This window comes from Gouania willdenowi, chromosome 21 (genome assembly GCF_900634775.1).
Source record: "Gouania willdenowi chromosome 21, fGouWil2.1, whole genome shotgun sequence".
Lineage (NCBI taxonomy): Eukaryota > Metazoa > Chordata > Actinopteri > Blenniiformes > Gobiesocidae > Gouania > Gouania willdenowi.
This window is the reverse complement of record NC_041064.1, coordinates 17,778,593-17,790,863: the sequence shown is the minus strand read 5'-3', so window position 1 is coordinate 17,790,863 and position 12,271 is coordinate 17,778,593. Positions and strand designations below refer to the sequence as shown.

Below are 12,271 nucleotides of genomic sequence, written 5' to 3'. Positions count from 1 at the left end.
TCACGTCATGTCCTAGAAATAGTGAGTGACAGCTGACTGCATTTCCTGCCACTAAAAAGATCATTCTACATGATTTTGTTTTAAATATGCATGATTAAAAAAGTACTGTATTTAAATTAATTAATTAGTTACGACAAATATGAAAACATACACACACAAAAAAAGCCATTGCATGTGTAACATGTTGCTTCACAGTCACATTCTGTCTAATTATATACGTATCACACCTTCGAGCATGGATAAATAGATGATTGGTGATGCTGGGGTTTATCATATTATTAGAATCTCTTGATTTAAAAATGTAGAAAAAAATGAAGATTAATATAATTTGTCCATTGTAATGGTAATGGAGTAAACACATTAAGAGGTGAATGCCTTTTAAGGCATTATATTCCTCACAAAGCATTTGGTAATGATCGTGAAATGTAAACAATAATGTATATTAAAAAAAAAAAAATGTGCATCAGGCAATGTTTCTGTGTAATAAATTACACTGAGGCTAATAAAGCATGATTAATAGTTTCCCAAGTAAAGCTTTCATGAAGTCAGCCCGGTGGGTCATGATGGTTTCCACGGCGACTCAGATACAGCTGCAGGATGCGGTAGACTCAACCTCATCCACCTCCTCCCCATACAAAGTGATGAGTCTCGGGTGGACCCTGAATGCAGCATGAAAAGGAAAATGAATGAAAAAAAATGAAATGACAGCAACAATCAAACGCATCACATCATAGCCGACCAATCAGATTAAACGTTGTGCACGGCGCCAGAACAGCATTGCATGGAGGTTATTTCAACCTGAGATTTAATTTTTTTTATTTTGAATTCAATTCAATTGGTGTTATTTTATTTTAAAAGAATTGTACATTTTATGGAAAATAAATTATGTTCTAAATGTGCAAGATTTCGTGACATAAGTTGTTTACTGTATGCAAGGAAACCAAAAATTAACGTAAACCTTTTACTTGTACTTAAGTATTCTATGTATGACTTACCTGTACTTGTACCTAAGTATAATTTTAATCAAGTACCAGTACTTCTACTTGAGTAGGATATATCAGTACTCTTTACGCCCCTGCAATAATAATAATCATGCGTGTGTCATATAGTGTGTGATTGTAAGTTGTCCCAGTGGTCCAGGCAGGGTGTGTGCACTGCTTCCCTTCTACTGACTCACTTGATGAGAACTTCGTTGGCGATCTCCACCAGCTCTCCATCAATGTTCCATGGGAAGAAAGCTCCCTGTGATTGGATGATGGGAGCCGTCCTGGACCCGCCCTCCTCCTCCTCTTCCTCACTCTCCTCCTTTGAGCAGCCGACCTGTGATAGAGGACCAACCCTCACTGCTGAGACATCATGGGCCTCCACAAAGGAGAAGTTCAACTGAGGAGAAACATAAAATGTATTTGGATGACATATGGAATATAAATCACAGAGGTTAACTTCACATGCTAATCCAGTGTTTGGTTCCCAACCTTATTTGATATCAAGAATTTCTGGATTTCTTCCTAAAATTAGTTTTTCAAAGTAATACATTTTGTATTTAATGCAATTAAAGTTTTTATGGAGGGGGCAGATATAAGTTTTACTTCTTTCTGCTCCTTTAGATTTTTTCTTTTTTTTTTTCAATATGAAGGAGAAAGACATTTATTTTTTAATGTATTGAATGAAATAAATCAACAACTTTTTGTTAACAGTATTAGTAACAATGTTTTAATGCTGTATTTTTTTTTAATCATTATTATTAACTAGATTTATATTTGACAAAGTGTGAAAGTATAGAATATACAGCTGTTTTAATTTGTAAAAGAATAACCATTAAAAAAAAAAAAAAAAAAAGCAAAAATACATTTATTTTTTATCATTTACTAGACATTTCATGTGATCCCACATGGGGTCCCAACCCCAAGGTTGAAAACCCCTGTGCTAATCCACGGCTTACTACATTTATTACTCTATTTCCTTTGATCTTCTCACTATGGTAACACTGCTGTCTCTCACTCATAATAAAGTTGGATTTGTATGTTGGCTACTTTGCTGTACTTGCTTATTTAAAATAACAAAGAGAACTGGTGACAAACACACAGTTCTTTGTCAGCAATAACCAAATTATAAAAAATAAATTTTAAAACATTTTGCTCCTTTTACGGGGTCAAATAATGAGGAAAAAAGAAGGGGGGAAAAAAAGTTGGTTGCTCAAATCAATAATCATGTTTTTTCTGTGGTAGTGCCATTATCCTCCAACAGGGGGCACCAGAGACTAGCAGACAGTCGGACTGTCACTAACTGTTGTCTAAAGTCTTTGTTCATTTATTAGCGTTAACATGCTTTTAATTTGTGGATTTATATTCAACTATGAACATAAATATAAGTCTCAATGTTAAATTCTACAAAGGTAAATATTAGCCATTTCTAATTGTACATTTTCTAATGTTCGTTACTAGGCAACAATGAGTTGCTTAGCTTAGCCTAATGTTTTTTAAGTTAAACAAATAGTCTATAACTTATTTATTTTCAAATGTCACACAACTCAACTACTGCAATGGTATTTATATTATACACATTGCTCTCTATTCTGAATTAAACAACAGTTAGTTACGACCAAGTCATTTGATGGACAACAGCCGAAAAAAAATACCTTCTCAATGAAAACAATACAGTGTATTAAATTCTATACAGTTACAATGATAGAGAACAATGTTTGATTTCATTTGAATTGATTTATATTGATCATGTAAATGGCAACTTAAAAACATGTTTAAAATAAAATAAATTGACATTAAGAAATAAAACAGTATCTTGCATCTTCAAATTCTTACAGTTTACGTGAACACAATGTTATATAAAGAATATTGTTTTTTTTTGGTTCATGTATTTGAAAGGCTTCAAAAAGTAACTTGAATTTGATAACGCATGATCATGTGGTCAACACACGCTAATTGCTCATTTCTTGCCACACATAAAGCATGCATATTGAACTGGCACATTGGAGGTTAAATTAATCTGTTCCCACACAATTAAAGTCTCTATTTTCTTCCAGAATAGTGTTTTTGTTGGTTTAGTTTTTTTTTCTTTGGTTTAGTTATTTTACCAGGGATTTCAAACTTAAGGTTAGCCACAGGTGCAGGAAAGTTGATGGTCTGTAGATGTTGCAGGAGTAAAAGTAGGAAGGTGACTGAGTCGTTGCACGACGTGATTTATTTTAGGTTGACAAATTGTTTTATCTTGATTTTATTTGTCATTAATCATTAATAGCCTCTGTAAAAAAAAAAAAAAACTCATTATTTCATTAGTATTTTTAAAGCTACAGGGAGCCATTGCATAAGAGTCAAAGAGCCACATGAGGCTCAAGAACCGCAGGTTGCAGACCACCGGGCTCGAGTGTGTTGCTCTTCTTCACCCTTCTTCTGTCCACACGTTTCACGTTATAGGACTGGGATGTCTGGGTTTCTGTTGACGTCATGCACACAAGGTGGATGTGAAAATGAATCTACTGACAATTAAAATGATCCGTTGATCCACAATATTCAGTCATGAGTGTGAGCCTGAGTTAGATGTTCGTCCCACCGTGTCTTTCTCATTCTGTGACATTTGGGCTTCACGAGTAGGATCAGGATGTAACCTTTTGAAGAACCAGTCCAGATGTTTGCAGCAGGTGTAAACAGGTGAGAATGGCAGTCTACGTGGGACTCCCATCACCATAGTTACGAACACGACCTGTGTCGCCCTGTTTGCCGTTGCGGCGTGAGCTCGAAGGCGAACAGGAAGTAGGTCAGTGCGTAAACAGCCTGTTTACTCTGCAGGACAGTGAGTGGCACGCTGTCAGTATATTTAGTAAGTGGGTTAGTGTGCGGCCGCCAAGGATCAACCAGGCTAATCTAGTCCCTGAATACTTTTTTAGGCTTTTCTGAGGGATGGAGGAGCTTTAAGATGTTCAGGTCAGTCATTCTAGAAAGTTCCATCTAGGATCCAGAATGGTCTGTTGCTTCTTAAACTGCTTGATCTACGAGGGTGTTTACGCGTCTGTTTTATATGCAAGGTTATCCAATATTGACACAGAGACATATGATACATCAAATACACACATTTAATGTGTTAGCTGGAAACCAGTGGTGGTAAAGTCAGACTTTCCGGACCTCTGCGGAAGAACTGCTCAATTAGTGGAGGGTCAAAGCAATATTATAGTACAGAAAATGATAAAGGTTAGAGCAAATGAAAGTTTAAAATATATTAAATAAAAATAACAAAAATGCTAACTTCAGTTTCCAAATATTTTTATTACTTATTGTTAATTAATTAATTTCTATGAAAATTCCACAGAAATAGAATATTAAAATCATCTTTTCTTTAGCCTACATCTTGATCAAATAATCTTAATTCAAAATAACATATTTTTTATATTCAGCTGAACACTTTATTTGGGTTAAGTCTTCATTCAAATGTGCATTAAAGCTGCTTTATTGTTTTTTTTTAATGGAACGTTTTCAAAAATAATATTTTATAACTCCAGTAAGTGTGTTTTGACTTCTTGTTGACTTATTTTCAGGAAAAATACTTTGATCTCCTGACATGTTTTGACTGTCAACTGCCAGTCTTCTTCAGAGGTGTCTGCTGATCGCTTTGATGAGTCCTTCAGATTAAATCCCTCAATCTTTAACAATGTATAGTGACTTTGCCATTATAATGCTAAGTGTTATTAAATGTGCAACTCTCACCTGTCCACTCGAGCTGTTGTATCTCTTCAGGTGTTTGATGAACTCTGACCTGGTTGTGTTTCCTACTGCAATCAGTGACGCGCTGCCATTGGCTGAACTATCACAAACAGGAAGTGCAGCGCACCGTCAGCAGAGGACATTATGCAGTGTGGTGCGTTCAAAGACAATGCACCGTACCTGGTGTTGGGAGCCAGTCCTCTGGGTGCATGTGGACTGAGACATGGGATGGACATAATGCTGATGCTCAGGTAAAGTCCCTGCTTGGTGGTCCATGTTTCTTCAATCCCTTCAGCATCGATAAGAGATTGAAGCTTGAATCACATCCAGACCGATTCTCTTCTACTTCAATACACAGAGGGTAACTGACCTGAGCCTCCATCCTGGTCCCTGTCCTGGTCCTGGTCTCTGAGAAAACACACATCAATTTCCATGGTTTGAAGCTCAAAAGAAAAAAATGCACCTCACACACTTCAGTCCAAAAAATTTCAGATTTTTTTTTTTACAAACTGTTCCTTAAAGGTGCAGTCCGTAACTCTTACAAAAGTGACTTTTTTTCATATTTGCTAAAGCTGTCACTATGTAAGGACAGCCTTACATGAAACTAGAAAAAAACAGACTCATTGAGTCTCCCCTGCTCTTCCTGCAGCTTTTAGCAGATTGCCAGAAAGCACCGCGACCGAGCAAAAAAAAAACAATCAGAGCCAGGATTGTGTTTGATGGACTATCTGACAGGTGTTGCTCACAGTCCCCACCCCTTTCTGGTGGCTGGAGCGCTGTCTTTTTTTTTTTTTTACAGTGTATGGTCTGGAGGAGTAGAAGATGGAATTGGTGACTTTTCTGCTTGAAAGGTAATTACTGCTGCTTGATTTACATTATGTTTGATATGATTGTTACACTAGAACGCTGTAGTGCATTTGTTGTTTGTTCATGTGCGAGCTCCGTGTGGGCTGCTGTGAGTGACACTGCGTTGTTTCGCTGCTGCTGCTGCTAGGTTGGTGTGTGCACATTGAGAGAGAGAAGCGCTGCAGTAATGTACTTTTAACAGTGCATGTTATATTACTGTGATGTTGCTGTCAGGCTAATGTTAGCTTGTTAGCTCCTCTGAGGGAGGGACTTTGGAATGTTTAGAGACAGGACAAGAGAGCAGCGGGGAGGGAGGGATTTGAAAATTACAAACTGCGCCTTTAATAATTCAACTGATACACTGTAAATATTCAGATATGGACAATTTAGTGAGGTGTGTATGTGACGATTTTTGTGTCCTTTTTTTTCTTCTTCCATTGTCAGCTTCCAATAACTCAAAATATACACCACACTGGAAACTAAAATTTGATACAATATTACAGCTCCACTTACTTTCTCAAAGTGGAGAAAAAGACCTGCTATACATCCTATCAGGTGGACATGCCAGTCCCTCAAAATTGGAAAAAAGTTTGTCGTATATCCTTGTTTGTTGTATATTCCGAGAAAGTAAGTGGAGCTCTATTACTTGCCAAAATTTCAGTTTCCTATGTGATGAAGTTCTGAGTTAATGGAAGCTGAAAATGGAAAAAATAAGGATGAATTTACAGTGTGCCTATTGAACTATGTTACTTTTATTATTATTATCTTTCTTTTCTATTATTTTCCTTCTTTTTATCTTATTTTTTTTTATTTTTATTTTTTATTTATTTATTTATTTTTATATTATTATTATTATTATTATCTTGTTATTTTATCGAGTTTGCACATTCTAGTCTAACTACTGTTTATATTTATACTTATGTTTATACTTATTATCATCTTTTCTAGTTGATTGTTTATTATTGAATTGTTTTCACTATTGGAGAGAGCACAGTTGACCGAGTCAAATTCCTCGTGTGTACAACATACACTTGGCGAATAAAGATGATTCTGATTCTGATTCTGATTCTGATTCTGATTCTTTGAATGAAATCATCTCGGGAATCTGTCCTTAGTATGACCTTAGTAGGCTTAGGCTTAGATTTATGTGTGTGTTGGTGTGCGTGTGTGTGTGCGTGTGTGTGCGCGTGTGTGTGTGCAGTGTTGGGCAAGTTACTCTAAAATTATAATACATTATATATTACTAGTTACAGGCAAAACAATATTTGTATTACAATATTACCAGCTCCAAAATGTAACTGAGTTGCACGACTTCATGTTACTTTTAGCTAATCGCATATTTAAGTTATGTGTAGCCATTTTAAAACACTAATCCTATTACACTGTTACCATTTTAGATTAATGTCTACAAATGTGACACCACAAAACACTTGTCTTTTCCTTAACATATTATTATTTAACAATGTAAACACATAATCAATGCTTAAAAATGTACAACATTTGCAAAGCAATGCCTAAACATAGGCATTGCAAATGAATGGAAATGTAAAATGTAACTGTAAATACATTTTTAATGTTATTGAAATAAGATGTTAGACCTTAGAGCCAAAAAAGGCTATATACCAAATAAAAGTTTGTATAACTTAAACAATAAATGTATGCCTGAATAAAAAAAAAAACTTAGGAACTGAGCATAGCCAAATGGATAGTATATCACAATGTAGAGTTTCTTCTTCTACACCACAGAAATGGGTAGAATTTACTGCGGCGTTGTCAACACTTTTTGTCTTATTTTTTTGGTTTTACTTGAATATCAGTGGAATTCATTAAAGTCTCCATGTAACTTTTGTTACTGAGATTGTAACAGGTAATATATTGCTGATTTTTGTTTCAGTAATGCATTATAGTACTGCGTTACTGAAAAAAGGAATACATTACAGTAACTGCTTTACACCCAACACTGTGTGTGTGTGTGTGTGTGTGTGTGTGTGTGTGCGTGTGCGTGCGTGCGTGCGTGTGCGTGCGTGTGTGCGTGTGCGTGTGCGTGTGCGTGCGCGTGTGTGTGTGTGTGTGTGTGTGCGTGCGTGCGTGCGTGTGTAAAGTGTGTTTCTTACTTATGTCCAAATTGGCCAGGATTAGATTTCTTTGCAGGCAAAAAAGACAGCTGGCACTCCTCTGGTCTGAAGGAAACAGAGCGAGAACCTAAATTCACATTCTATATCTACAATGAAATGCTACATTCTACAGTACATGCCATTATTTTATATGTATTTCATTTGGGGAACAAAAAGATCATCGTGGGTATAAGAGCAAGAAGTTACACGATTGGATCAATGTTGTTATTGTTGAGTTTATAAAAAAATGTCTTGCACCTCAGTCTCGCCAGCGTCTTTATCAGAGCGTACTCTCGTCGTCGTGACGATGACATCCACCTCTTTTTCTCTGCCAGTGCCAAGCTCCGCCCACCAAAGCCAAACATGGCGGAAAAACCAAAATGTACCGACTGACCGAGAGTCGAGAAGCTGCACATGTCCACCTGCTGCAGGTGACCTGGTGAGAAAAAAAAAAAAGTTTTTTTTACTATATTAAATAACCTAAAATAAATGCACAAATAATTATCTCACTCAAACTATACACCTCACTGTTCATTTGATCTCATCATTCGTCTTAACATACACAGATTTATACCCCTGATGCTGAATCATCATTTTCCACACATAAGGAACTTTTAATCCAAGAATTTAAAAAATAAATAAATAACAGTTAAAGGACAGAAGGGACAATATAGTTTTTCTCAACTCACATTGTTTTTATCAACACTTATGTGGCATTTGCGATCGTGTACTTTCCGACCCTCCTTGAATGCATCATAAACATAAAAAAAACAAAAAACTCTGGAATGAAATTCGCTAATCCTATTATTTGTAGCATTAGGAAATTGCTTGATCAGTTTTCAGATGGATGAACACACACACACACACACACACACACACACACACACACACACACACACACACACACACACACACACACACACACACACACACACACACACACACAGCCATCTGGCCACATACCTGCTGTAACCCAGTCAATCGCACCCACCTGTCTGTCTGTCTGTACATCAGACAGACAGACTGTCTGTCTCTCTGGACAGAATCTGATTTCCTGGACATATGGTCTACTGTGACTGGGTTGGTCTGTCTGTGTTGTGCAGGATTAAAGCAAAGACGGTCAGTGTCAGTGTGTCACTGACATCAAACCTAAAGCACAGTGATGATTGTTTACAGCATCTTTCTTTGGTTGTTGAGTCATTTTTTTAAATTTATTTCCAGATCTAAAATTATAGTTATTGAGGATTTTTTAAGTGGGTCTCAAAATTATATTGTATTGATGACCAAAATAAAGTTATAGAACATTGTTTTTATTGATCATTTAGATCATTTGCTATATTTATTTATATATCTAATTTAAATGTGTTTTGTGTTTTTAACTTGGTGCCCTGTGGGGTAATTAAAAAGAAAAAACTAATGCGTGAACTAATCTGGTGGCTCATTAGGAAAAGCTGATCAGCTGTCATAGTTGGTCAGATTGCTTCATAACATGTTGCGCAAATGTGGAAAAACGATTGAAATTGAACGGCTGAAGGAAAAGCAGCTTGCCACCGTTCAGCTGAATTATTTCAGGGGACAAAATTAGTGGCCAGTGCAACTTTAACAACATCTGGTTTAGTGTTAATTCTCTTAATAACTCCCATGAATTAAAAAGGGGATGATATCAGATAGAAACAGGAAGAAAATCTTCTGCACCAAGTGAAAATGCACATCTTCAATAAATCAAAGGTTGTGCACCCTGTGCTTAGATATTTTACTTTGTAAATTTTACATTTAATGACATTTCAACAACATTTTAATGCAAAGATGTATTTTTCTACCTGGAAATACAGATTCATTCTTTTATTTAATAATACACCATCCCATCATCTCATTGTCAGTGTAACACAGCCTTTCAGAGGAGATGGGCAAAGTGAGTATAGGGCGGAGCTAGCATGTTTTAGAGTGAAACTGATCCTGCTGTTAGACATCTGCCAGCTTCTCCCTCCAGTGTTGTCTCACACCTGTCTGTCTGTGGTTGGTATGTGATAAAACGGCACCTGATGGACCATCAGCCAATTACATCATCTATTCTAGGCTATACCTCTGAGGAAAAAAACTCATAATAAGCCAGATCAGGCAGAGACTTTGACAAGACACTGATTCACATGAACACGGTGTGTGAATGAGTGGCCAAAGGACCGACTATGACAAACAATGAGGGGCCTCCAATCGAATCCTACCCAACACAATATGTAGAGCTGCTGTGACCGGGTCCCTGACGCCATGGACTGAACAGGAGATCACGTCTGTTGAACCTGTAAGAATGACACACGTACTGCATTAAACAGTTACACATATACCAGGAAACTATTAGGATTTCCTCTCTATTACCAGCAGGAATGATTCCCAGTGGTAGACGTGACTTCACTGGGTCTAAAGGAGAATTTGCATCCAGTTGAGCTCTGAGGACCAAAGCGTGACACAGCTCTGCCACAAAACCATCACCACCAACACACACCACCCTGACAGAAACAGAAAGATGTGCAAGAGAATTTTCAACATCCTTTAATGTGCTTCACCTTGAACAAGATGCAGCCAAACTAAAGTATATTTTCACATCTATAGCAGGCCTGCTTGGAAAACAGTGCATATAATACTGCTAATGCTAACATCTCTCTATGAAAGCAAGGAATCTCTGTCTGTGTGTTCCTCAAATATCTCTGCACATCCGGATCAGACTGAGAGTTTCAACATGGCTGCTGCTTGGTTCAATGGTGTGCAACGTCAGATTTGTTTGGACTGCAATGACTTTGTTCATGAATTATTTCATAAAATTGTCCACCGCCAACGGAGCGGAGCCACGAGAGTCATGTGCGCGCCAGAGCCAATCACTGCACGCCGTAGCCACTAGCACACCAGAGCCGAGAGCCCACCCCCATGCCCCACCTCCTGGTTTTGAGTAGAGCAGCGAAGAAGTATGTACTTTGGTCAATCAAGCAGCAGCTAGACAATAACACACTGTTTCGCTTTGTGCTTGCTGAGACAGGGAGACTCGAGGAACGGTGCTTCACGGCCGCCCCGTGGCGTGGAGCTGGAGGAGGGTGCAGGCAGAGCAGCCATGCTGCCTGCCTGCACGCCACAGGGCCTGTGCAGAGGACGACTGGGTCAGACGGGCCTTCTCGGTCTCACCACACGGCGAGGGGTGGGGGGGGGGGGGGTCGTAAGACTCACGGGCAGGCAGAGGACTAAGCAAGAGGCTGCAAGCCGAGGAACCGTCCGCTCTTTAAATTACCCACACTAACACTAACCCTCACCATTACTGAACAATTTCTCATTCTAATAAAATCATCACAGCCGTCATTCTCTAGCTACCTTACTAATTTGTGTCTTAAAACCAATTATTAAGTACTTAACATATTTGTTTTAACATATTCAGTGTTTGTGTTTAACACCAATGGATAACAAATTCATATCTATTACAATATTCAACCATACATACCCTTTAATTGTCCTCAAAACAGAAATCTAACCAGATTTATCCTTCAAAACACTTTCAAATATCATGCTGTTGCATTACTGTTTTTGCTTTTTCCCAGTGGCTAAAAACGTCCCACCTTCAAACACAACCTCATTTAACCATCCATGAAAAAGCTACTTAACCTCCCACTTTTCTATAGCAATACATACTTCCTACGGGTACTGCACTCGTAAAAATTAATTTTCAATAGTATATTCTTCGTATAAATGTAAAAATCTGCTAAGGAGATTATGACTTCTGAGCAATAAAAGCATTTCTTCAGGCTCAGACAATACAACTTCTGACTTTAGCTCATGTATATGTAGGAACAATCGCAGAAAGGTAGATTTATCCATGAAAAAATTATCTTAAAGCAAAATACTGTGAATGTGGTGGCTGTATATATAGCCTGTAGTTCTAAATCTCTAATTCTATTCATGGCTGTTTGTGGATCGAGGGTTTAACGGCCTTTAAAGGGACAAAGATGGGTTTTTACATCCATCTCCAATTGTTGCGCACACATCTTGTAAAATGTCATTGTTTTTCAATGGGGGAATTTCTTTTTTTTTTAATGACAATATTAAAGCTTGACAACAAATTCAGAAAATAAATTACATATTTATGTTGGCAACTTTTAGTCAATTTGAAAGCATGTTTAACTTTACTTGATTTCCTTCTTTTCAATAATGAACACAGATGGATATATCCCATAAAACAACACAACATATATATATATATATTAAAAAAAACAATAGAAACAGCAATAAATAGAAATTTAAAGTGAAAACAACAGATGAAAAAGACGCATTGATAACCAGGATGTAAATAAAGAAGTTAAAAGTTCAGGCTAGTAAATTTGCATGGAAGTTAATTAATTATAGTTTTAAGTAAGTAAGTAAACTTTATTTATATAGCGCTTTTCGCAGACAGATGTCACAAAGTGATTTACAGTGAACAATTTGAAGTGTGTGTTTATGTTCACCTGTGTGTGTGTGTATGTATGTATATATTTGTATGTAGATATGTTCATGTGCATTTGTCTTTTTTATTTCCCCAGCCAACGCTCACAAATACACTAAAGCCAAGTAACTAACTGAAAA

At 37.1% G+C, this 12,271-nt stretch overlaps 1 protein-coding gene across 1 annotated transcript in view; it reads right to left on the bottom strand.

Moving 5' to 3' along the window:
- Positions 1-17: 17 nt before the first annotated feature.
- Positions 18-12,271, bottom strand: part of cerkl (CERK like autophagy regulator) — a 32,573-nt gene continuing 20,319 nt past the window's right edge. Inside the window, exons 6-14 of the mRNA XM_028436221.1 lie at positions 10,046-10,176; positions 9,895-9,969; positions 7,931-8,108; positions 7,673-7,738; positions 5,083-5,120; positions 4,893-5,001; positions 4,716-4,812; positions 1,178-1,383; positions 18-659 (exon numbers count right to left, since the gene is read on the bottom strand). Coding sequence (XP_028292022.1) covers positions 581-659; positions 1,178-1,383; positions 4,716-4,812; positions 4,893-5,001; positions 5,083-5,120; positions 7,673-7,738; positions 7,931-8,108; positions 9,895-9,969; positions 10,046-10,176 — 979 coding nt within the window. The 3' untranslated portion in view covers positions 18-580. The remainder of the gene's footprint in view (positions 660-1,177; positions 1,384-4,715; positions 4,813-4,892; positions 5,002-5,082; positions 5,121-7,672; positions 7,739-7,930; positions 8,109-9,894; positions 9,970-10,045; positions 10,177-12,271) is intronic.